Genomic DNA, 25,883 nt, shown 5'->3' on the forward strand with positions numbered 1-25,883 from the left:
TCTATTGTATGTTAATGAAAAAACAGTTTTCACTTGTGTAGTTGATGGCCTTTCAGAAGTAAGGACAAGAATGTGCCAGTGTTTGCAAAAGGAGTGTGTGCATCTCTGCAGACAATGTCACAAATCCATAAATTGGAAAACTACTGTAGTAATGTTGTTTATTTGTTGATTGATGGTCTTTCTGTACCAGAGCTCTTGTGTTGTGTGACCTGAAGGGAAGAACTAGAAAGATCATGGCATAATTGTCTGGTGTACAGTATTGTTTTCAACATATGATGAAACATATTATGTGCGTTAGCTTCAGGTATGCAAAAAAATAGGAAGCAAGGATGCATTGATTGTCAAAATGGAAATTGTTGCCAAGTTATAATTTTCTACGCTGTTCAGCTGTACTTCATTTTATCTTGACCCTTCTGTGCAACATGATCATTTTATGTAATTTATGAATTTACTTTTATTGACTTCTGATGTCCACTCTGCATGTGAGTCTAGAAATGAATAATGTTTTATTTTGTTATTACAGGTGGGACAGGGTGAATGTCAGACACATAAAGAAGAGGTGACTGATGACTCAGTAAGAACTATGGCAGAAGGAGATGGAGTCTCCAATCCCCACAGGTTACCAACAGAAAAGTATCACCACTCTGCAATCCACTGCTGCCATCAAGTGCATAGGCAGACACTGGTATCCAATAATTCTCATCAACAACAGCTACAGCAACTTCAGCCATGCACAGCCACTCCAAATGGCACATGTACAAAGGTATGGATGCATATTGGAATTGGAAGGGAGAAGAGTGCAGGAAATATGCAGTTGGGAGAACCTGCTACAATATTGTATCCAGTCTGATGTCCAGCTTGGTGGATGAAAGGGTTGGAGTGTGGGAGGTGATGGTGCATTTTGTTCTTGAGATGAATTACTTTAACCATTGTGATCAGCAGAGGGTATTAAACATTTTCCTAGCTTCAGAGAAACAGTAATAAACTTGAATGTGCTGTCAGGGAAGAGATGCTGAGAATCTGAAAATATTTTGGGCAAATAACAATGCATTCAGCAGTCTATTTTTCTAAATGTATTTTATTACAAACAGTATCAAAATGGGTGACAGCAAATAAACACCCCGGGAAACATATTTCCCAACAATCAACTATACAGTCTGTACAGATTTTCCCCCCTTTTCACCTCCCCCACCTCTCCCCCCACCCCCGTGCACCAAACAGCTCCTCAAACATGGTCACAAACATCCCCCACTTTTCTCAAACTCCCCTGCTGAGCCCCTTACCTCATACTTTATCTTCTCTAACCGCAGGAAGTCATACAGGTCACCCAACCAAGCTGCTACCCCCGGTGGCGATGCCGACCGCCACTCCAGCAAAATCCGCCGCCGTGCGATCAGAGAGACGAAGGCTACGACATCGGCCTTCCTCCACTCCATGAGCTCCGGCTTCTCTGAAACCCCAAATATCGCCACCAAAGGGTACTGGTCCACTCCCTCCTCCACTATCGTGGCTAGGACCACGAACACACCCGCCCAGAATCTTCCCAATTTTTCGCAACCCCTAAACATGTGTGCGTAATTCGCTGGACCCTCGCCCACACCTCTCACACTCATCTGCTACCCACTGAAAGAACCCACTCATTCTCACCCCAGTCATATGCACCCTGTGCACCACCTTAAACTGTATCAGGCTCATTCTTGCTCAAGAGGAGATCCCGTTTACCCTTCGCAGTACCTCACTCCATATTCCTCAATTGATCTCCCTTCCCAATTCCGTTTCCCATTTCTCCTTGATTTTCACCAACCACTCGCCTCCCTGTTTCCCCAGCCACTTGTATATATCCCCAATTTTTCCCTCCCCTTCCACATCTGGGTGCAGGGCGCATCTCCAGCAGGGCGTATCCCGGCAACCTAGGGAACTCCCTGCAGACTTTTTGTGCAAAGTCCCTAACCTGCCGATACCTGAACTCACTCCCCCGTGCTAGCTCTACCCTCTCCCTTAGCTCTTTCAGACTGGCGAACCCTTCTTCCAAATACAAATCCCTCACCTTGACCAGCCCCACCCCCGCTGCATTCAGCAATCTAGAGATCCAGTCTAGAGCTTCATCCCAGTTGATATTGATCATGTTTAAAAAAAAATTAATTTATGTGATGTGGGCGTTGCTGTTTCGGCCAGCATTTATTTCCCATGCGTAGTTGCCCTTGAGAAGGTGTTGGTAACTGCTTTCTCGAACCACTGCAGTCCCTCAGGTGTAGGTGCACCCATCGTGCTGCTAAGGAGGGAGTTCCAGGATTTTGACCAGCAACAGTGAAGGAACGGTAACATACTTGCCAAGTCAGGATGATGAGTGACTTGGAGGAGAACTTCCAGGTGATGGTCCCAGGTTTCTGCTGCCCATGTCCTTCCAGACGATAGCGGTCGTGGGTTTGGAAGGTGCTGGTTAAGGAGTCTTGGTGAGTTCCTGTAGTTCACCTTGTAGATGGCACACACTGCTACCACTGTTTGTCGGTGGTGATGGAAGTGAATGTTGGAGGAGTGCCAATTGAGTGCGATGCTTTGCCCTAGATGGGATCAAGCTTCTTCAGTGTTGCTGGAGCTGCGCTCATCCAGGCAAGTGGAGAGTATTCCATCACACTCCTGACTTGTGCCTTGTAAATGGTCGACTGGTTTTGGGGAGTCAGGTCAGCCACTCGCTGCAGGATCCCCAGCCTCTGACCTGTTCTTGTAGCCACAGCATTTATATGGCTTGCCCAGCTCAGTTTTTGGACAATGGTAACTCCCAAGATGTTGATAGTGGAGAATTCAGCAATGGCTCTTATACAATGTCTATGGACATTTTTCCAGCAATCTATCTTAAGAACAATTGAAAGGAGAGGGAAGCCTGGTGAAGTTTCTCCCTCTATAATGCAAGATATTGAGTCTAATTCAGCACTTCAAAAAACCAAGCATTGGACCTTCAGCCACTGTGCCCAGTTCTCATAATTCCTTTTCACTTTTATAAATTTTGTCCTGTATCCTCCCACCATGAGTCACTATATAAGGCCAAGTTCTCAATGAAGAAACCCAGCACTGTAGTGGAGTTGGACTTGGCCTAAAGCCTGCGTGATTCCTGATTCAGTATCTCAGTGTTTATATATTGTCTTCAAAGTGAAGGTCCTCTGATCTAGAGGTGAATATGAGGAAATAGACCAAATGGAAGAGTAATGTTGATAACATACTAACGATTGCAGTTATTCATCACAGCAAGATCCAGTTTGTGCAGCCTGCTTTGGTAGTAGCTCATACCCAGTTGGATCACACAGTTTCTCCATGCATTTGCCAATCAGAGGTGAGGCTGGACAACCTCTGTTCTGTGGTTTTACTTTAATATTAATGCACTGATAAGCTCTAAGAAGGTTAGCAAATGTTCTTGCATTTACTGAACTCATTTAATTTAATTGAATTTAGTTTATTGTTATATAAATCTGGATATAAATAGGGGATTTGTTATAAAGTGGATGGTAGCATTACGTTGTGTGGCTGCTGTTTAGCTCGTTGAAGAATCTATCTAATAAACTTTCCATCTCCTTTAATAAAGTATAGATATGGTATGTGAAACTGGAATAAGAGTTGCTTTAATGTTAAGCTTGAATTAAAATATGAAATGTATTTTGAAAATATAAAGATTAAAATGTTCTTTAATTAAATGACTGAAAATGTAGAAATTTTATCCTGTGGTTAATTTACTGATTTATCCCAGAATAACCAGATGGTTCCTTGAAACAGGTATTGGAGTGTAGATCATGTGATGGGGTTCCATTTGACATTGGAAAAATCATGCTGGCAACACTATTAATTTGTGAAAAAGCACTACACAGAGAAAATAAAATGATTTAATATAGGAACCCAGAAACTGAGGGAACGTAATTAGGAAATGGGGTTCTTAAAGAGCAAAACACTATGGGCGTGATTCAGCCACTGCATTACGTCCGTGAATCACGGGGCAGCCCCAAATCTGGCTCAGCTCTGGGCCGATCGTGAGTCACTCGACTCGCTTCGCCCAGCGCAATCTGGATCTCATCCTTGCTGGGCGTGATCTATTTCTGCATATTTAAATGAGCAGAGAGGCTCATTTAAATAGCAAGATGCCGTATGCACCTGGCACCCGAGAGTCAGCGCCCGCACCTTCGAGACCTTGCCAGTGGACCGTTCAGCACAAATGTGGAACAGGTGTGCCGGTACTCGATGGGTCTCGAGAGATCCCCGGATGATCGGAGACAGGGCAGGGGGGTACCCAGGCACTCCCCCTGGCACCTTGGCACTTGGATCATAGAATCTACAGTGCAGAAGGAGGCCATCCAGCCCCTGAAAGAGCACCCTACCTAAGCTCACACCCCCACCCTATCCCCGAAACCCTGCAACCTCACCTAACTTTTGGACACTACGGGGCAATTTAGCGTAACCAATCCACCTACCTGCACATCTTTGGACTGTGGGAGGAAACTGGAGCACCCAGAGGAAACCCACGCAGACACGGGGAGAACGTGCAGACTCCGCACAGACAGTGACCCAAGCCGGGAATTGAACCCGGGTCCCTGGTGCTGTGAAGCAACAGTGCTAACCACTGTGCTACCGTGTCACCGTGCCAATTGTTTTGGGGGGGGGGGGGGGGGAGCGGCGGAGAGGAGTGTGGGGGTTTCCAAGGACCCCGGTCAGGTGGGGTGGCTGTGGTGCCCAATCTGCGAGGAGCCTCTCCTGCTGGCGAGAATCAGCTGAAGTGAGGCTTCAGCGGGGAGAAACTCCCTGAGGCCCAAAAAACTGGCAAAGTGCCGGTGAATAGCAGGGTGAATCTCGGCGCTGCACCTGCCGAGAAACACCCCGCGAAACATATCCAAAAGCAGACTTCAACTTTTTCCCACTGAATCATGCCCTTTATCTTTGTTTTAAATAGTGAGCAAAAGAGTTGTTTTTCCTTTACAAGTATTCACAAACAAGTGAAATTAATTTTTGTTCATCTATAAATCTCTTGGGCAATGTGTGAGCATGGCTATACTCGGAAAGAGTGGCAATCGTTGGATTCTGAATGCACACAGTAGTATGTGGATTTGTGTTTGTAGACACTAGCACAGTGTTTTGTATTTAGGACTTAATGGTTAAGTGTAAATGAACTATTATAAGTAAATGTTAGTTACTGGTGTTTAATTAAACCATTATGATGTCTGAAATGGGATTTGTTAGAAATAGTTATCGGGGACGGTTGCCGATTTATAAAAAAAAAAAAATTCAGTAAAGTGACGAGATTGCTTTGATCTGCTCAGATATCAAATCAAATGGCGGGGTCTCAGGAAGGGAAGTGAGCTGAAACCAGAAGAGTTGTTTTGTGGTCTTGCAAATTGATTGGATCTCTGGTGCACAGCTGCTTGCAGACGATCTATGCCTGGGATAAAATGTGCTACATTTTTCTTGAGTGAATATTTGAAATTGGGTTTCTTCGATAAGTAGTTGAACCATGCATGCAAAGTTGCAGGTTCAGCTTTTAGAATTATCTCAGCTGGGATGATATAACTCTTACCTCCTGCTTCTGGGCTATTGAGAAGGGGGCAAGGAAATCAGGAAAGCCGAGAGTTCCTGTTTTCTAATTTCTCAGCTTGCTATTTTCTATTTGCTGCAAGTGTGCATGTATGAATATCGGGCAAGTACAGGATTAAGTTCAGTTGTGATGCTCTCATGAGATCAAAGTTTCGCAGTCAAAGCTTGCATGTGAGTGATTTGGAAATTGGACAGTGCTCACAGACACGCACCTCGAGTCAGAAATTGAGGGGAGGGAATAAAATTGGCAAGAAAAATTATTTAAAAAATAAATCTTTTTTTCACTACAATCTAAATTGAATAAGCAAATATGCTTTCTGTATGTTGAAGTGTTAGAATCGTAGAATAGTGCAGCACAGAAGATCGTTGAACCTATCAAGTTTGCACCCGTTCTTATCTGTTTAGTCCTATTACTTGCTCTTTTCCTGTTAACCTGCATTTTATTCTCCTTCAGGAATTTATCCAATTCCCTTTTTAAGTCTTCTATTGAATTTATTTCTACCTTTTGTGAGGGACTACGACCTCACACTGTATATTTTGTAACACATATGTAGGTATGCTGATTGTTATTTCTTAATTTTTAAAAACTCAACAATAACCTTTAAGTGGCTGAAACTGTCTCTATCTGTGACCCTTGAACAAAAGAAACCACTTGGCAGTTTTAGGAAAACTCCCACTGTCGCCACTGATGACCCATGTGGACTGGGCATTCAAAAATAACTAAATAAAGGACATTTGCATTTAATAATCCAGGCTGACTGGAAGGAGATGGATTATCTGCTGAGACAAAGGCCCCGCAATCTTCCTTTCAGCCACTAAAAAGATATTTGACAGATTTTGGAATCCAGACGATGGATGCAAAGATTTTGCCAAAGATTGTGGAGAGGTGGCAGTCATGTGACATGAGCCTCTGGCTTGTGGAACAAGCCTTTCTGCCATGAAAGGCTCAGTCTGCTGTTTAACATCTGATTAGCAGGCCACACCAAAGGAGCTCTGGCCCAGTTTGAAACCTGGTTCCATCTGTACTACTTCTGCTGGAGCTTCTATACCATCACCTACAAGGCTTATTCATCTCTGAATGCCTAACTCGTATATGAATTCAACACCACCTAGAAAAAATTATACATCGTGTTTTAGCCCACTGATCTCCATGAAGGAATAATTCATTGGAGTTTGATTTTGGAATTTGGAACCCATGTGAACCAACATTTATTTTCTGTGGTTTCTGTTCTGTAAATCCTTATTTTGTCTGTCCCTCTCTTTATTATCTGAATACGAAGGGAACATTACGAGCCCTCTTTTCGCAGTCTGAGTGTGTGTAAATAAACAAACCCTCTTAAATTCATCCTAACTCACATTTGCTATGGCGTTATTACTAGAAAATTGGATTTCTTAAAAATTGAGGGGTTTGGGAAATACCATTGCTTATAAAGAGGCAAACAAATTAAACCACCTTTCTGTTTGTGGAAGGGTGGTGAGAGGAATGATCAGTGCCATTTAACTTAAACCCCCGCCCTGTTCGTAATACATTTTATCAGTGATTACATTCCATATCCAAAATTGGGAGCATTGATAATTTAGCAGGTTAGGTTTGAGTATAGAGGAACTCTAAGATGGCCCTAAAATGAAACCTAAATATGTGTATTATATTTTTCTCTGCTGTGGAATGCTTAAATTTGATTTGCTGTAATGTTTCGTGTCCCCCAGGGACATCAAACGAATTTGTGAAAATGAGTCCCAAAAAGGTAAGCTAACTAATCTAGCAAATGGTGGGCTGGATTATGTTTCTTTAATTAATGTTTCTTTGCAGGAAACTTGTTGGTTTGGGCGAAACAGCAATGTTGTTTCACTCAAGAGAGTGGCAAGTAATGTTGGCTTGCTCTCTTGAGTGACAATGAACTGACTGAACACGTTCTGGAAATGCAGAACTTAAACTAGCATTAATTTTATATGCTCGATCAAAGTGACTTAAAAATTACTTAAACTTAGAGAAGTTTAAAACGACCAGTTTAAGCCTGAGACAAATGTCAATTTGTTGGCCCAGTGGATTTTGTCACTTGGTCAACAATCACTATATATAATAGATGATGGATTTAGTTTTAAAATCCATCAATTACCATACAACTTTGCCATATCTGTATAGGTATGGTGATGGACTTAGTCCAAATCCTTGCATTTGCAATACATTGTAACAGAACAGGTTTACATATTGGTGATTGAATCACAGAATAATTTGTATTTTATCTTACTGATTGATGTATTTGACACTAGTGACCATCTTGCACAATGCAACAATGCTAAAAGTATGGAATGGTTTCGACGATTCCTTCCTATGTTTTTTTTTGGATATTTTAACTTTGTAGTTGTCTGTCTGGGACAATTTACCTTTCAGTTATTGCAAGTTCATATATTCCGATTAAATTCTAATATTGAGTTTTCTTCCTGTACTTTCCTATTTGTGTTTTACTAGGAATCAAGCAGGGTAACTAGTGATTGTTCAAGATCGCCCTCCTGTGTCTCTGTAAAAACCAGTTCTGTGCAATGTAAGAACATGTCCAGAAGACCAACGCCACCAGGTAATGTCCTGTAAACTCTTTACCGGAGTCCTGTCGAATGGTATTTGTTGATGCCCTATTACGTTGCAATCGGCTACCTTGTTTAATGCATTCTGTCCTGGAGTTGGAACAGATCAAAGGTACAGTGAAACTCATTTTAAAATGAAATTAAAGGTTGCTTTTGTAACTATCGTGCATGATATCAATGATACATTATATGTTCTTCCTTTGGGAAAAGAAATACAGGTACCATGAGTCTGCATGTGAATGCAAAATTCCTATTCAGAAATTTTGAGCTCACCCCTTCAAAAATATTTCCATTGGGTGGAACTGTACAGGTGACTTATGAATTCTTGTGGATTGCCATTGGCAAGTAAATTATATAAGGTTGCATGTGAGCTTGGCAATTGTGAGCTGGTTTGCAAGTTTGCTCATTTTTGACTACAGTGTACGGCCTTTCCTCCTTCGTTTGTTATGAATTTTGAATTGTCCCATTTATTTTTGTGATAGAGGAGGTAATTAAAACACTAGAAGGGTTTAAAATTGACAAGGAGGCAGAATTTGGTAGACAGTCTACATAAACTTGATACGGCACCAGGACTGGATGAGATGCATCCAAAGATACTGAGGGAAATGCGAGTGGAAATTTCAGAGGCACTGGACTTAATTTTCCAGTCTTAAACTTGGGGTTGTACCCGAGGACTGGAGAATTTGCAAATGTTACACTCTTCTTCAAAAAAGGTGTGAAGGTAAGCCCAGCTACTGGGGAGAAACAATAATTTGAGACAAAATTTATAGTCACTTAGGTGAATGCAGGTTAATTGAGGAAAGCTAACGTGGATATATTACAGGCAAATCGTGTTGAACAACTTGATGGAGTTTTTTGATGAGTTAACAGGTTTGATGAGGGTAAAGCTGTTGATGCCGTGTACATGGACTTCTAAAGGCATTTGATAAAGTGCCGCACAACAAACTTGAGGAAAGTTGCAGCTCACGGAATAAAAAGGGAAGTAGTTGGCTGAATAACACAAAATGGACAGTAGCGATTAATGGATATTTTTCGGACTGAAGAAAGGTTTATAGTGGAGTTCCCCATGTTCTTGTGTTTGGACCTGTTCTTCCTGGCACACACATGAGTGACTTTTACTGTGGTGTACAGGGCAAAATTTCAAAATGTGATTATATGAAATTTGGAAGTATTGTGAATGGAGAATAGTGTAGAACTTGAAAAGAGTGTTAACGAGTTGGTGGAATGGACGGAGAAGTACTGGGTGAAATTTAATGCATAGAAGTATGAAGTGACTTATTTTGGTAGAAAGAATGTGAAGAAACAATATAAAATAAAGAGTACAATTCTAAAGTAGGTGCTGCAGCAGAGGGGCCTGGGTATTTATGTGCATAAGTAATGGAAGGTGGCAGGACAAGTTGAGAATGGTTAATAAAGCATACAGAATCCCAGGCTTTATTAATATGTGGTATAAGAGTACTAAAGCAAGGAGATTATATTAAACTTCTATAAAACACTGGTTCAACCTCAAACTAAAGTAGGGTGTCCCGTTCTGGGTGCCACACTTTGAAGGATGTGGAGGCATTGGAGGGTGCAGAAGATATTCATGAAAATGGTTCCAGAGATGAGGAACTTGAATCTATTTTGCTTGGAGAAGAGAAGGTTGAGATGAGATTTTATGGAGGTGTAGAAAATCATGAAAGGTCTGAATAGAGTAGATAAAAGAAAAACTTCCCATTGGTAGAAGAGTAAGAGGGCACATATTTAAGGCAATTGGAAAAAGAAGGATGAAGAAAAAACATTTTACACAGCAAGTGTTTGGGTTCTGGAACTCACTGCCTGAGAACTTGGTGGAGACAGGTTCAGTTGAAGCATTCAAGATAAAATTGGGTGCAGGCCTATGGGGATACGTTGGGGGAGTTGCACTAAGTGGATTGCTCCTTCGGAAAGCCAAAGCAGATACATTGGCCAAATGGCATCCTCCTGTGCTGTAACCATTCTGTGATTTCAAATTTTGAGGCAAATATATTTTAACATAAATCAAAAATTGGACACTGGATTAGGGGTTTTGCAACTTTAATGCTTTCCAATGTGGTATATCTGTTGGTTTCATATTTGACACCTGCATAGTAGGAAATGCACATCAGTATCTGTAAAGCAGAACTGACACACCAGAATGATGTGTAGTAAAGGAAATTGCTGGTGACAATATGGATGTTGCAGGCCATAACAGCGACTAAAATGGGCGATCAGTTTTTAGAAAGTTTAATGTTATTCCTGATTTTCCCATTTAGTCTGCATTATGTACCAGTATGTATTTGATGATTGCTATGCTTATTTTCAATATTTTCACATGTTCATAGACATCTCAATTTTCAGTTTAATTCCGTAATGTGGTGTACCGATATCAGCGCGTATACAGATACAAAAATCAGCGTTTTTGACTAAATTACTTGGTGTTCCAATTCTTGAGTTCGACTGATGTTCAGGCTGTACTCTTTGTATAACCTGCAGGATTTTGTCTTCCAGGTGGCGAGTTCCACTGCTCAGAAGATCACAGGTATTCTGTCCTTGCGGCACCTCCCAACAGTCCCACTGGCCTGTCCTCCCATCAGCATCCTCTTACAGCACCAAAGTCTCCTCCTCAAGTTATTAATGAGCCAACGGTTTCCATTCATCAACATGGACATGCAACATCTGCAACCTCATGCACCATGCAGCACAACACTGTAACCTCCACTAATTCAAATCGGAGGCCATCTATGACGTCTGGTATCCCACAAGTTCTGCCTCATGTACCCAAGACTTCTGCAGTTGCTGTGGCAACGGCTGCATCTCCAGATGTGTCCTTGATTTCGAAAACCTCTGCTGCTGTTTCTACAGGTGTGCTTGTGACTCCAGTGCCTCCAAGTACTAGCCCTCATATTTCTAACAATGGGTTATCTTCTTTCCCAAAGACTACAGCAGCTTCCCCTATTTGTACCAGCCACTATAATGGAGCTTGCCCAGTAACAGCCTCACCAAACCCAGCTGCTCCAGGCAATGGCATCTGCAGGTTAGTATTTGCCTCCTTAGATGTCTGGTACCTACGTAAATATTGGAGATTGTAGTTAAAGTGAATGGATGCTTCATTTTTAAAGAATTATTGACATTGAGGTTTTGCCTCCCTCCCTCTAAATTTAGTACACGCTGGGGAAAATAGGTCCACCAAGCACCTAAGTCTCCAAATTAATTGCTTAGCTTGAACAGCACTTCAAGGTGCGTGGGGCAAAGTTTAGAAGAGATGTGCGAGGCAGGATTTTTACACAGAGGGTGGGGGGTGCGTGGAGCGCTTTGCCAGGGGACTTTGTGGACGTGGATACATTAACGGCGTTCAAAAGGCATCTTGACAAACACATGGATAGGAAGGGTACAGAGAGATATGGCACAAGGAAGTGCTGAGGGTTTTGGCAAACGTTGGTATCATGACCGGTACAGGCTTGGAGGGCCGAAGGGCCTGTTCCTTAAAATGTAACATTAACTTGTACAACACAAGAGTTAGGCAGGGGGTCGGATCCATCTGCTGCAATCAGCGAGTGGATTACATATGATTAAAGCATTTTAGGTCAGGTCATGGTTAAACACCATACCAAAAGTAATTGCTTTCTTTAATGTTAAAACATTTCCACATTTATTGAAGGAACTATCGGTATATGTTCAAAGTACCAACATTGACAGTACTTGTAATTAATCTCGGTCTTATAGATGTTTAATTTCATTTGTATTACTATTCACATGAGAAACTTGTAGAAAATTGAGATTTGAATTCCATGTGAGTTTCAAACATTTCGTCAAAGTACTTTCAAAAACCTAAGCCTTCTGTACAGAAATTCTAACCTCCCATGGCTGTCTGCTTGTACCTCCCTTCAATGAAGTTTACTTCTGTCTGATGTTGTTGGCTCCTTTGCTGTTCTTTTCTGGTGCCTATATGGGTTTGGTCATCTTTTGTTGTTCTCTCCGCCTGCTATGAGCTCCATATTCCTCACCTGCTGCAGCCTGAGATTTTCTTGAACTCCAATCTCTAAAAATACTGGGAAGCCCCTTTAAATCTTCTGTGTTGGGACAACTGGTGAAGGTGTCCTCCTGATTGGTGAATCGTTTTTAGTGGAGCGCTGAGGAAACGTTCCTTTGCTGGCCTCAAATCCTAAAAAATATCCTCAAGGCTGTGATGGTAGAGACTGTTTTGATTGGCCCATCTTGACTTTCTGTTCATTAGACCCAAGAGGGGCATGTTTAATTTAATGTGGGATTTTCCATAGCATAAAGATGCATTTCAATCAATTATCTCATTTGCTCTGAAGTTGACAAAATGGAAAGAGGGTCTGTTAGCAATATGTGTGGTTTGCAGGGTGGGGGTGTTTTAGAAAATATACTTTATTCATAGTTCAACAATTCCATGTCTTTTTGAATATTTAAAATTATTTTTCAATGGATTAATTTTACACTCCTACTTTGTGCTGTCTCTATTACCAAAACTTTTATTTAAATTTCTAAATGATTTCATGATTGGATTTGGATGTTTATTTTATCGTTAAGTGTTATTTTTTCTCATGATTTTGCACCATTTCCTCCCAAGTTAATTCAAAACTGCATTTTCAGTGCCTGAAGGAATTTGAACACGTTTTGCAGTCCAAAACAGCTGAAAGCCTACTCTTTAGTTTGTGTATTATGCTTTAATGCTGAATTCCATTCTTTTACGTTTAACTGTTTTTGTTGTACCCATTTTCTGCCTGTAGGTGGTGCAGTGTAGAAGCAAGATTTTAACTTGTCAGTCTTGAAAAGGGAAAATATGCAGAATAACAAAACTTAATAGAATTTTTTGAGGAAGAAACAAGGAGGATTCATGAGGGTAGTACGATGGATATTATCTTTGTGGATTTCAGTAAGGAATTTGAGAAGGCCTCACACATGGCAGACTGGTCAGAAAAGTGATATCTCGTTGAATACAGGGAAAGGTGGCAGGTCTGGTCCAAAATTGGCTCAGTGACGGGGAACAAAGGAACGTTTTTGTGAATGGAAAACAGATTCCAGTGATGTTCCACAGGGCTCCGTGTTGGCGCCCTTGCGGTTTGTTGTATATATTAATGATTTGGACTTAAATGTAGGATGCATGATTGGGAAATTTTCAGTTGACACAAAATTGATTCTGTAGTTTATCGTGAAGAGGATAGCTGTTGACTCCAGAACAATATCAATGGTTTGGTAGCGTGGATGGAAAAGTGGCAAATGGAATTCAATCAGGAAAAGTGTGAGGTAATGCATTTGGGGAAGGCAATCAAAGTAAGGGAATACTCAATAAAGGAAGATCTTAATAGGAGTTGAGGAAGTGAGACCGTGAGACTGCATGTCCAGTTCGTTGAAGGTGGTCAAGAAAGCCTATGGAATGCTTTCCTTTACTGGGTGAGATATCAAATCCAAAAGCAGGGATATAATGATGGAAATTTATTAGACACTAGTTAGGCCACAGCTGTAACTTTGTGTACAGTTCTGGGCACCACATTACAGGAAGCATGTGATTGCTCTGGAGTGTGTGCAGAGGAGATTTACAAGAATATTGCGCGGGCTTGAAAATTGCAATTTATGAGGAGAGACGTGATAGGCTGTTTTCTTAGAACAGAGGCGGCTAAGGAGTGATCTACTTGAGGTATAAAAAATTGAAGAGCCGAGACATGAGCATAGAATTCATAGAATTTACAGTGCAGAAGGAGGCTATTCAGCCCATCAAGTCTGCACCGGCTCTTGGAAAGAGCACCCTACCCAAGGTCAACACCTCCACCCTATCCCCATAACCCACTAACCCCACCCAACACTAAGGGCAATTTTGGACACTAAGGGCAATTTATCATGGCCAATCCACCTAACCTGCACATCTTTGGACTGTGGGAGGAAACCGGAGCACCCGGAGGAAACCCACGCACACACGGGGAGGATGTGCAGACTCCGCACAGACAGTGACCCAAGCCGGAATCGAACCTGGGACCCTGGAGCTGTGAAGCAATTGTGCTATCCACAATGCTACCGTGCTGCCCTAATGATGGACATGAAATACATGTCTCCCCTAGCTGAGGGGTCAGTTACCAGGAGGCATAGATTTGAGGTGATTGTACGAAGGATTAGTGGGGGCATGAGGAAAACCTTTTCACTTAAGAGGGTGGCGAGTGTCTGGAATTCACTGCCTAAGTTGGTGGAATGCTCAACTCATTTAAAAGGTACCTGGATCTGCACCTGAAATGCTGTAACCTGCAAAGCTGAAGACCAGCTGCTAGAAAGTGGGATTAAAATGAGCGGCTAGTTTATTTTTTCTCTCTTTTTGGCTGACGCCGACACGATGGGCTGAATGGCCTCTTTCTGTGCCATAACCATTCTGCGGTTCTATAAAGGAATGTTGAAAATGTCTGCAAAGTCTTTAAAAGAATAATGAATATAACAGGATTAAATGATGCTTTTTGAATGGCTGCACAATTGTATGTTGAAGTCAGGATAAGTTTTTCCTGATGCATTGTTTCTAGAACATCTGTTAGAGATTAAAATCATCAAGCCTTCTACAGTTTGCTGGAGGTACATGAGCTGCTGCAATTCTTTATTTTGAAATTTGGTTTGTTGCCTCTTCTAGGGACCAGTCGTGCAAGAGTCGTTTGTGCACAAATGAAACTGCCTACAGCCCCACACAGATGCACAATGCAGATGAAAGTCTGGAAGAAGACGATAGCTGTTCGGAGCACAGTTCATGCACATCTCACACTGCCAATCAGAAGGAAGGAAAATACTGTGATTGTTGTTATTGCGAGTTCTTTGGTCATGGACCGGTGAGTGCAACCTAGCTAGAAAGATAATATTGTAAATTTGTTCAGCTGAATTGAGTTTATTTACAAACCATTTTATACATTTCAAAAGAAATTCAGAGTCTGAGCGTTTACGGCAACCTGTAGATTTGAAAGACACTAAATTAAGATATTTCACTTGGACCAAGAAGTTCAAATTTCAAGGAGACGTCTCAAAATTATACATTTGCAATAGCTATTTTGTGCAATACTTCAGTAATTTCAAGTGTACAGGATTTTGGTAACTGCCAGAGTCTTGCGATTGACATACTCGATTCACCTATATTATGTCCAAACAGCATATTTTCTCCAATCCTTCCTTTGAAATCTGATTTTAATGATGATGTGATAAAAGTAGAACTACTGCAGCATTGTTTGGAAAACACATTGGTTGGCTCCATGGATACTTTTGGAAATTGTATGGCGTATATGATTGGCATCATCCAAGTTTAGAATGGTTGCGGGTGAATGTATAAAGCTTATTTACTGTGAGGGGAAAGAGAAAAGACATAGGTCTGTAACTTCCTGGCCTCCCGAGTGTTGGATTTGGTAGGGTCACTACAAAGATGCACTGGGTAATCCCTCTCGGATATTCCAAGGTAAAGGTTTACCTGGCAATTATCCAAAAGCTCTAACTTCCTCTGGACAACTTTGCAGTGCTGGGAACCATCCGGCAAAACGATTTGAATCATGAACTTCGGATGGTTTTACACCAATAGTTACTTTGAAAGAGTTAGAAGGATTAATAACACTTCTAACTTCAGCATAACTATGTTAAGCACCCAGACTGAGCCCCCCACCCCAGGCTCAACCTGACTCAACCCTGCCAAATTCCATCCACTTATCTGGACACTAACTTTCTCCCTGGCCAGCTGCTGGGCCCTTCAAGCCTATCTGTTTTCCAGTAGCCAGTACAGGAAAAAAGGAGACTTGGCCTCCCTGAGCTCGTTGCACTGCATTGTGGCCTTTGGGGACTCTGTGTAGCTGCAAGCCCCAAACGGCTCCAGCTGGCAGAGATTTCAGCAAAGTTTTCCAGTTTAGGTAAGCGTCTTTACACTGTTGTAATTCCAGGACTTTATGCCGCTAGGCGAAAGCTATGGCCCGTACAAAATCGTAAATAAAATGAGTTATTAAAGAATTAAAAGCTTCAATGTACGAATGAAGTTCCATTTTGAGACTAAATTTCAAAAATCAAGAATGCATGCTAGACTTTGCTACACGTGCAGCGTGCTATAATAACTTGTTCTTGTGTTGTAAAAATAATTACATTTATAATTCTGTTTAAGCCTCCTGCAGCTCCGACGAGTAGAAATTACACTGAAATCCGGGAGAAGCTAAGGACGCGGCTGACGAAACGCAAGGAGGAGCTCCCGCAAAAATCAAGTAATGGGTCCATCCGAGAACCACCAGTAGATGAAAGGAATGTTGAAGATCTGTTAAACTACATTAACAGCTCAGAACAGAAACCAGTCAACAGTGCCAAAGCAGCCAAACGGGCACGGCACAAGCAGAAAAAGGTACACTTTGCTATTTTGTTTTGCTAGCTTTGTGAGATTGAGGTGGCACAGTGGCTCAGTGGTTAGCACTGCTGCTTCACAGCACCGAGGACCTGGGTTTGATCCCGGTCCCAGGTCACTATCCTTGTGGAGTTCGTCTGCGAAGGTCTCACCCCCACAATCCAAAGATGTGCAAGGTAGGTGGATTGGCCACGCTAAATTGCCCCTTAATTGGAAAAAAGAAGAATTGGATACTCTAAATTTTAAAAAAAGGACGATTGGTTGTTGCTTACAAAGAAGAATCCTGTTTATGTACCCTTTAGATCTTTATATTGTGGGGTACACTTGGATAATTCAGCTGTGTTCACTAGTTTGTACCAAAAGGACCTGTAAATTGGTGTTCGTAGAGATTTATTCCTACAACAGCTGTAGCAATCCTACAACAGCTGTTTTAAACACAGGTAGGCCAAGAAATTGGTACCTTGGGTTTTCACCCTGCAGCCTGGATTTGCTTCAAGTTAGAAGAGGAACAAATAAGATGTTTGTTGCTAAGTCTGCCACCCAACCCAAGTTATTGACTGAGCAGGAGTCGGGACTTGCTGGTTTGAGGTTGTACCAATGCTAAGGAAATATAATCTAATTAAAAATTCCTTTTGGGCGGCATGGTGGCGCAGTGGTTAGCACTTCTGCCTACGGCGCTGAGGACCTACGTATGATCCTGGCCCTGGGTCACTGTGTGTAGTTTACAGATTCTCCCTGTGTCTGCGTGGGTTTCACCTCCACAACCCAAAGATGTGCAGGTTAGGAGGATTGGCCATGCTAAATTGTCCTTTAATTGGAAAAAGAAATTGGGTACTCTAAATTTAAAAAAATAAAATTCCTTCATTTAAATTTATTCTGTCTTCTGAGTATTGAGCCCTTCCTTTTTTAACATCACAAATATGACAATTGTCGGAAGTGGACTGTAAAAGTATTACTGATTGTGTTATTTTTTAAACTTGCTGCTATTTCACTCCTATCTTGAATTGCTTTGAACTAAATTGTTTTTAATTTGATGTAAACCTTGACGTGTTTTGTTTTTGCTGAGACTTGATTAATTATACCTAGCTGCGCATGAGGCTGTTTTTAACTTTAAAAGTCGTTTTGATTCATTGGGAGTATTTGCATGAAATAGGTACTTTGGGACCAAATTTTTTTTTCTGTAATAAAAACATAAAATGTTCAACTTGCTAACATTCTACAATCTGTATACAATTGTGCATCACTCCCGCTTGCCCATAACAATTATCCTCATTTGTTCCTTCCATTCTTGTTTGTATATCTGTCCATAGTGTTTTCCATTCTCTCATCTCATCTAACACTGCAAACCTCATTTGCATTGAACCTCCATTCTGTGTACCCTACATGTGCACACAGCTGTCCTTGCCCACCTTTTGGCAACTGTGCTTTTAATAACCTATATTTCACTCTACATTTCTCTTCACAACATCTCTACATCCCTTACCTCCTTTTAAGATTCTTCTTTTTTTTAAATAAATTTAAGAGTACCCAATTAATTTTTTCCAATTAAGGGGCAACTTAGCGTGGCCAATCCACCTATCCTGCACATCTTTGGGTTGTGGGGGTGAAACCCACGCAAACACTGGGAGAATGTACAAACTCCACACGGACAGTGACCCAGAGCCGGGATCGAACCTGGAACCTCGGTGCCGTGAGGCAGCTGTGCTAACCACTGCCCCACCGTGCTGCCCTTTTTAAGATTCTTCTTAAAGGACACCTCTTTGATCAAGTTTTTGATCATCCTTCCTTATCGCTCACTGTGGCTTAATAAAGATTTTCCTTATAGCTCTGTGAAATGTCTTGGGTGGTCTTCCTACATTAACATAACTGTTACAAAAGTGCAGTTTGTTAATTTGCATTGGAGTCCTCCACAATTTAAATAGGCACTGGTACAAATTATTACATTTGTATCAAATGCCTTATTGAAATTCCAGCCTGGAGTTCACATCTAATTCTAATTGTGCAGATGATACAAAGTGCATACTTGACTATAATGTTTCATTCATGTTTGTGCTCTAGCAGGAGAAAGCCCGTTCAGAGGTGTGTGATCAACGACCAGAGAAATTATGTCCATCTACAATGCATATTCAGGATCTGGAGAATGTTTCTGTCATAAATCAACACATCCAAGAGGGTATAGAGGAGAAAGTCTTGATATTCAACCAGCATGTTCAAGAGGATATAGAGGAGAAAGTTTCAAAGCTCAACCAGCATATTCAGGATGACATAGAAGAGAAACTGAATCAGCAAGAGCTGTGGCACCAGGTGGAATTGCAGCGAGTGAGCAGCATCTTAACCACCAGACTGGAGCAGCTTAAAGATCGGATCAGAGATTCCATCAAAGCGAACTTCAGTCTATGTGATCTGCCCAAGGATGACTTTCCAGAGCTGACATCGGTGGAGAAGGGCTTACTGATAGAGAGCAATGGCATCATGGATAAAGAAGAAACCGGAATAATAGACCATCAAAAACTCAATTTGAACTTGTCCTTGTCAACACCAGGGATTGTGCAGAATCATTTGTTGAATGGAAATAAGCACGCAGTCATCACAAATCAAGAGCACAATGGCTCTGATATGATTTTACTGGAAAATTCATTGGGAAAGAAGTCAAAGGGCAGCTGTTCGTTGCCTTCAAAGGCTGAAAATATTTCCACACTACGACTGGGGGACGCTGGTGCAGTAGTGCTGCATAAACCAACTGCAGAGTCGAAAGTGACACAGCAAACATCAAGAAGTGGGAGACAGCCAAGGCAGCCCAAGCAACAGAGTTCTGAGGAGACCAAGGGCAAAAGCGTGGTTTCAAGAAAAGAGCATGAACACTCCACAGCTCCCAAAATTCAGAGTTCCAAACAGCATGTACCTACTGCCAAACACAAGACAAACCAGAATCATGATGGCAAGCCAGCAGAGACTTCAAGAACCATGAATGCCAAATGCGATGAGCCCAGGCAAGGCAAGTGGAAGGGAGCCAGTGTTCTTGGCAACGCTGAAACTGGTGAAGACAGGAAATGTAACACTAAAACTTCAAGTACTGAGAAGGTGGAAGGCTCGGAAACTAGGGGAATCAAGGAAGAGCAACAAATGACAACTGACATGTCTCAGTTAAAAGGCAAGAACAAGAAGGGAAAAAAGAAGAAACACGACAAGACCAACAACTGCGTTGGTAGGTTTTTAATCAGGGGATTGTTTTACATTTTCAAGAGGTCTTGTGATTAAGTAAATGGGTAACGAGTGAAATTCTAAAGTGAACAGACCTGGGATCTGAACCTTTGCCTATGTGGAGATGTTTGAAGTGACAGCATGTTATATGACACTACATTTAAATGCAGTGAGCAGAAATATGCACATTGTTGGAAGAAACCCAGTGGTAGCAGCTATCATTAATAGCTGACTAAAAAGATGTAAAGGGAGCAAAGTATTCATCATGCCTTGCATGATATCCATGGAAAATGTAATAAAATGGAAACAATTAGGCCGTTAAACCTGTAAGAGAAGAGTTTAACATATCAGTGAGAGCCTTGAAATCTTTCCCGGGTATCTTTTTGTTTAGTTTTTTTATAGCGGTGGGAACATGATGAGAGTTGGTGCTTGTATCTCCTGGTTTTGCGAATGGGATTGGCTGTTACTTTTGATGACCAGAATTTACTGGCCTTGATGTGTTCTCCTTCAGTTATAATAGTACCCATAGAATCTCTGCAGGGCAGAAGGAGGCCATTCGTCCATCAAGTCTGCACCGACCCTCCAAAAGAGCACTCTACCTAGGCCCACTCCTCTGCCCTAGCCCTGTAACCCCACACGTTGATCATGGCCAATCCACCTAACCACATCTTTGGACTGTGGGGGGAAACTGGAGGAAATGCACGCAAACAAGGGGAGAATGTGCAAACTCCAGAGTCACCCAAGGGCGGAGTTGAACCCAGGTCCCTGGTGCTGTGAGGCAGCAGTGCTAACCACTGTGCCACCGTGCTGCCTGTTTGTCTCAACCAAATGGCAGAATGGAATGGCACAAATGGGTTTATTTTGACTTTTAAGGTGGAAATCTGAAACTTGTTAAAATAATGTGTGAGAAAACCCCCGGATCCTCCTATTACTTGACAGATTCCTTTAGCTGGTTGGGGGGGGGGGGAAATTTTAATGGTGTGTTGGACCCGAGGGTGGTTAGATCTAGCCCCATGTCAATGGTCAGGTCCGAGATAGCAAAGGAGCTGGGGGTATTTATAGACCAGTTGCGGGGTTGATCCATGTAGATTTAGGCATCCGGGGGAGAGGGAATACTCCTCCTCCTCTATGTGCATCGTTGCTACTCCCGTATTGATTTCTTTGTGGTCGGGAGTGCACTGCTGTCGGGGATGGTGGAGGCGGAATACGCAGAGATAGTAATTTCGGACCATGCACCGCATTTTGTGGACATGAGTTTTGAAACAGGAACGGTGCAGAGACCAGGGTGGAGGTTTAATTTAGCGCTCCTGGCAGATAAAAAGTTCTGCGAGAAGGTAGCATTAGCTATAAAGAATTAGGTGGAGCTTAATCAGAACAGGGAGGTTTCTGTACCCACATTCTGGGAGGCATTGAAGGTGGATGGTCTGGGGTAAAGTTATTTTTTTAAGGCCCACAGGTAAAGTTGGGAGGGAGGCGAGGAAGAGGTTGGTGGATGTTATTGTAGAGGTGGATCGGAAGTACTCAGGGGCCCCTACTCGGGACTATTGGCAGAAAGGAAAAGACTGCAGGGGAAGTTTGACCGGTTGACAATAGGGAAGGCGGTGAGTCAACTTCCCCAATTAATGGGGGCCCAGTATGAGTATGGGAAGAAGGCTAGTCAACTGTAAGCCCATCAGTTGAGGCAGCAGGCAGCTGTGCATAAAATTGCACAGGTGAGGGAGGCAGGATGGGGGATTATGCTGGGAAAAATCCAGGAGGCATTTGAAGCCTTCTATTGGGGGCTGTATAGACCTGAGCCCCGGGGGGAGGGCGCAGCTGTGGGGCATTTTTTGGATGTGTTGGTGTTTCTGAAAGTGGAGAATGGAAAAAGACAGGGATTGGAGGCGCCATTGGGGTTGCAGGAGATAGTGAAGTGTGTGGGGTTGATGCAACCAGGGAAGGCACCAGGGGCGGCATGGCTTTCTGGTAGAATTTTGTAATTGTTGACAGAGTTGGCGCCCCATCTCCTGGCTATGTATAATGAGCCGTTGGCAAGGGGGAGTTGCTGGCCACACTGGCACAAGCTTCTATTTGATCCTAAAGAAGGATAAAGACCCGACAGAGTGTGCGTCCTACAGGCCCATCTCCCTACTGAATATGGATGTGAAGGTTTTGGCTACGGTGTTGGCTAGGCAGTTGGGAGGGTGTGTACTGGAGGTGGTTTTGGAGCACCAGACAGGATTTGTTAAGGAGCAGCAGTTTTCAAGCAACATCAGTAAGCTGTTGAATGTGCTAATGACTCTGTCACAGGGTAGAGTGCCGGAGGTTATCATATCAATGGATGTGGAGAAGGCCTTTGATTGGGTAGAATGGCGGCACCTGTTTGAGGTCCTGAGGACGTTTGTTTCATGGGTATGGTTGTTGAATGCATGCCCCACGGCGAGTGTGCGGATGAACATGATGACTTAGGGATATTTTACACTAAAATGGGAACAAGGCAGGGATGCCGCTGTCCTCATTGTTATTCGCATTGGCAATGGCACTGTGGGCTTTCAGACAGTAGAAGTGCATTGTGAGGGGAGGTAGGGAGCATAGGGTGTCATTGTATGCTGATGATTTATTGTTGTATGTTTCAAACCCACTGGAGTGCATGGGGAAAATTATGGACCTGCTGGGGAAATCCGGTGCATTTTTGGGGGCATAAAAACATGGCGAAAAGTGAGGTATTTCTGGTGAATGCCCAAGGGAGAAGTGTGAATCTGGGAGCCCTGCCATTAAAGGTGGCCAGGAATAATGGGTATTCAAATGGACCACGATTGGGCCACAATGCATAAATGAAACCTGGCTAGTCTGGTAGAGAGGGTCAAAGGGGATTAAAGAGGTGGGATGCCCTGCCACTGTCTGGTGGGGAGGGTACAGACTGTGCAAATGAACGTTTTGCCGAGGTTTTTATTTATTTTTTCAGTCTCTTCGTACATTCCTTCCTAAGATGTTTTTCTGGAGGGTAGATAATGTAATTTTGGAATTTTTTTGAGCAGGCAAGATGCCTAGGATTCGGAGGACCTTTTCGCAGAAAGGGCAGCCGGTAGATGGGTTGACGTTCTCAAATGCTCCACTATTTTTGGGTGGCAAACATGGAGAAGGAGAGTTGATGGGAAGGGATGGAGTGGGTTAGGGACCTGTTCGTAGAGAGGAGGTTTGTGGGGCTAGAGGAATTGCAGGAGAAGTTTGAACTGCCAAAGGGGTGTGAATTTAGATATTTTCAGGACTGAGATTTGCACGTAAGGAGCTGCCTTCGTTCCCTGAGCTGCCAAAGCATATGCTGTTCGATAAATTGTTAAGTCCAGATGAGCTGGAACGGGCAGATTGGGGATATTTACGGGTGGTTTTTGGAGACTGAGAAGAGGCCAGTGGAGGGGTTAAAACGGAAATGGTAGGAGGAATTGGGGCTTGAGCTTTGGTGGGGTGCCTAGAGTGAAATGATGCACCGGATCAATTCGAATTCATCCAGTACTAAAATGGGTCATGGACAGTTCAAGGTGGTGTATTGGGCTCCTATGACTTGGGCCTGTATGAGTGGATTTTTCCCGGAGGTGGAGGATGTATAGGAGAGCTATGGGAGTGGGCTGGTGAAACACACTCACGTGTTCTCAGAGTGTGCGGAGTTGGGGGTTTCTAGGCAGCAGTTTCTGAGGCCCTATCAGAGTAGTGAGGGTGAGGATGTCGCTGTGTCCTTGGGACAATTTTGGGAGTTTTGAATTTTCCGGAGCTACTGGAGGGACAGGGGGCCGATGTCGTGGCCTTCGCCTCTCTGATTGCCCAGCAGTGAACCCTACCGAGTTGGAGGTTGGCAGCGTTGCCGGGGGTCCCGGTGTGGTTGGGGGATTTGTATGAACTTTGAAGTCTGGAGAAGATCAAGTTTGCTCTCCGAGTCGGAAGAGAGGTTTTATGTACGGTGGTGGCCTTTTCTGTCCTTCTATTTGACGCTGGGAGGGGGGGGGGGGGGGGGGGTTGCTGGGGTAGTTTAGAGGAGAAAAAAGAGGGCAATTGACAAACTGTCTGAATCATGTTATATAGGGTTGTTGTATGTGTAATTTATGGATTGCGTTTGGAATGCAATATGCATATTTTAAAAAATGCCCTTTGGAACTTCATGTATCCTAGACCAACCATGTTTGCCTCATTAACAATACGTTCATCAAAATAATAGAATCAAATCAAATATAAAAACTTTCCCACTACTGAGATTAAAGTGACGTGCCTGTAGTCGCCAGGCTTATCCTAAAGACTTTATTTTGCATTTCCATTTCTCCTGTCCTCTGACATGCCCATGTGGAAGGAAGTTTGGAAGAATATGGCCAGCACCGTCGCAATTTCCACCTTTGCCTCCCTCGGCATCCTTGCGACTTATTAACTTTAAGCACAGCTGGCAGTTTTGGTCACCCAACTAACGATTCCTTTGTTCAGAATTCATTGTTTTGACTACCTCTTTATGCAGCACTGTGGGAGGCTTTGCTACATCAATAAATGCAAGGTGCCAAATTTTATTTCATTTAAACATGTGGCCTTATTGCTTACAATGCTAGTCTAGTGGGAATGTCGCTTGCTGGATTTGACTCGTTGAGGGAAAAGTGGCGGCACTGTGGCACAGTCGTTAGCACTACTGGGTCACAGTGCCAGGGACCCGGGTTCGATTCCGGCCTTGGGTGACGTTCTCCCTGTGGGTTTCGTGCGGGTGCTCTGGTTTCTTTCCATAGTGCAAGGATGTGCAGTTTAGATGTGGTTATGTGGTTACGGGGATAGGGCAGGGGTGTTAACCTAGGTCGGGTGCTCTTTTGGAGGGCATACTTGATGGGCCGCATAGCCGCCTCCTACACAGTAGGGATTCCATGGGTGCAAATACTTATGGAAATTTATGGTTCAAGTGAGGTCAATGTTTCATCGAGCATTAATGCAGTCATTCTGTTTTTGCCAATGCTTTGGTGATGAGAAATACAAGGTGGAAATTAAGAAGTCCTATATACTTGAAGCTAAATAACCAAATGAAAGCTATCCCTACTTAAAACATGGTATCTTGAAATTTGTTTCTGCGCTGTGCATAAAGGGGTATGAATAATAGGTGGAATGCAGTGTACCAGACTGCTTGTTTTTGAATGTAATCAGCTGCAGCATCTCATTCATTTAATGATTAATGATACAAGGATTATGGCCAAACAAATTGAGACTTTATTTACAATTGGCTCAGATTCTATTGTACAATGGAGATAAATGCTTGAATGATATTTTCCATTATAATCTAAAACAATACAGTTAAGTGGAGTTTGACACTTACCTACAGGCAGACAATGAAGTTGGAGAACTGGTTACCCTAATTGGAAGTTAGTACCTTCCACAAACCATGTGTACCATTAACATTTGTGGTGGTATGGGCCCATCTCTAGCCTGCCTTTAAAGGTGATAGGTGCAGGGAAATGACCAAAGTAGCATGTTAAAAGTGCATTGTCATGATTTTATGAAGTGAATATCAGTGATATTTCCTGAGAGTAATTTTTGTACTGTTTTAATATCCCTAGTACACAGAACTGATGAACATGCTGAAGGTCAGGAAAACGTGCTGGCTTCCTCTGGTACTCCAAGACCCAAACATAGCGGTAAGGGATTGCCGAAGAGTTTCTGAATGTCCTTAACTTTTTCATTTGTGATGAGGAGATGCCAGCGTTGGACTGGGGAGGGCACAATAAGAAGTTTTACAGCACCAGGTTAAAGTCCAACAGGTTTGTTTGGAATCAGTAGCTTTCAGAGCATAGCTCCTTCATTAGGTGACTCAACTGATGAAGGAGCTACGTTCCGAAAGCTAGTGATTCCAAACAAACCTTTTTCATTTGTGTACTACTTCTAAAACCAACCTCCCCAATTTATCAATGACTTAACAGTTGTCCGATTATGTTAAAAGTTTGACAAATTTCCACAGCCACTGAATAAGCAGGCCTCACACTGCTGTCACAGCGATGTGAAATAATTATGCGAGCATTGCAGTTGATTCTGCCGGCTGTGTCCTTAGTACCTCTGAAACACCTGCAAGATGATAGGAATGTAATAATTTCCTGAATTTTGGTAAACTTGTTAGCCAAGTCAAATGAAAATTTAACTGTTATTGTTTTATTATGGAGTTTTTTCAGCATTAGAGTTGTGCATT

General features: G+C 42.6%; 1 protein-coding gene across 1 annotated transcript in view; it reads left to right on the forward strand.

The window, feature by feature from the left end:
• LOC140427387 (uncharacterized) overlaps positions 1–25,883 on the forward strand; it is a 190,144-nt gene that overhangs the window by 82,130 nt on the left and 82,131 nt on the right. Inside the window, exons 3-9 of the mRNA XM_072512929.1 lie at positions 524–763; positions 8,039–8,144; positions 10,660–11,185; positions 14,783–14,975; positions 16,277–16,507; positions 18,566–19,712; positions 25,261–25,338. Of these exons, the coding sequence (XP_072369030.1) occupies positions 524–763; positions 8,039–8,144; positions 10,660–11,185; positions 14,783–14,975; positions 16,277–16,507; positions 18,566–19,712; positions 25,261–25,338 (2,521 nt within the window). The remainder of the gene's footprint in view (positions 1–523; positions 764–8,038; positions 8,145–10,659; positions 11,186–14,782; positions 14,976–16,276; positions 16,508–18,565; positions 19,713–25,260; positions 25,339–25,883) is intronic.

This window comes from Scyliorhinus torazame, chromosome 7 (assembly GCF_047496885.1).
Source record: "Scyliorhinus torazame isolate Kashiwa2021f chromosome 7, sScyTor2.1, whole genome shotgun sequence".
Taxonomy (NCBI): Eukaryota; Metazoa; Chordata; class Chondrichthyes; order Carcharhiniformes; family Scyliorhinidae; genus Scyliorhinus; species Scyliorhinus torazame.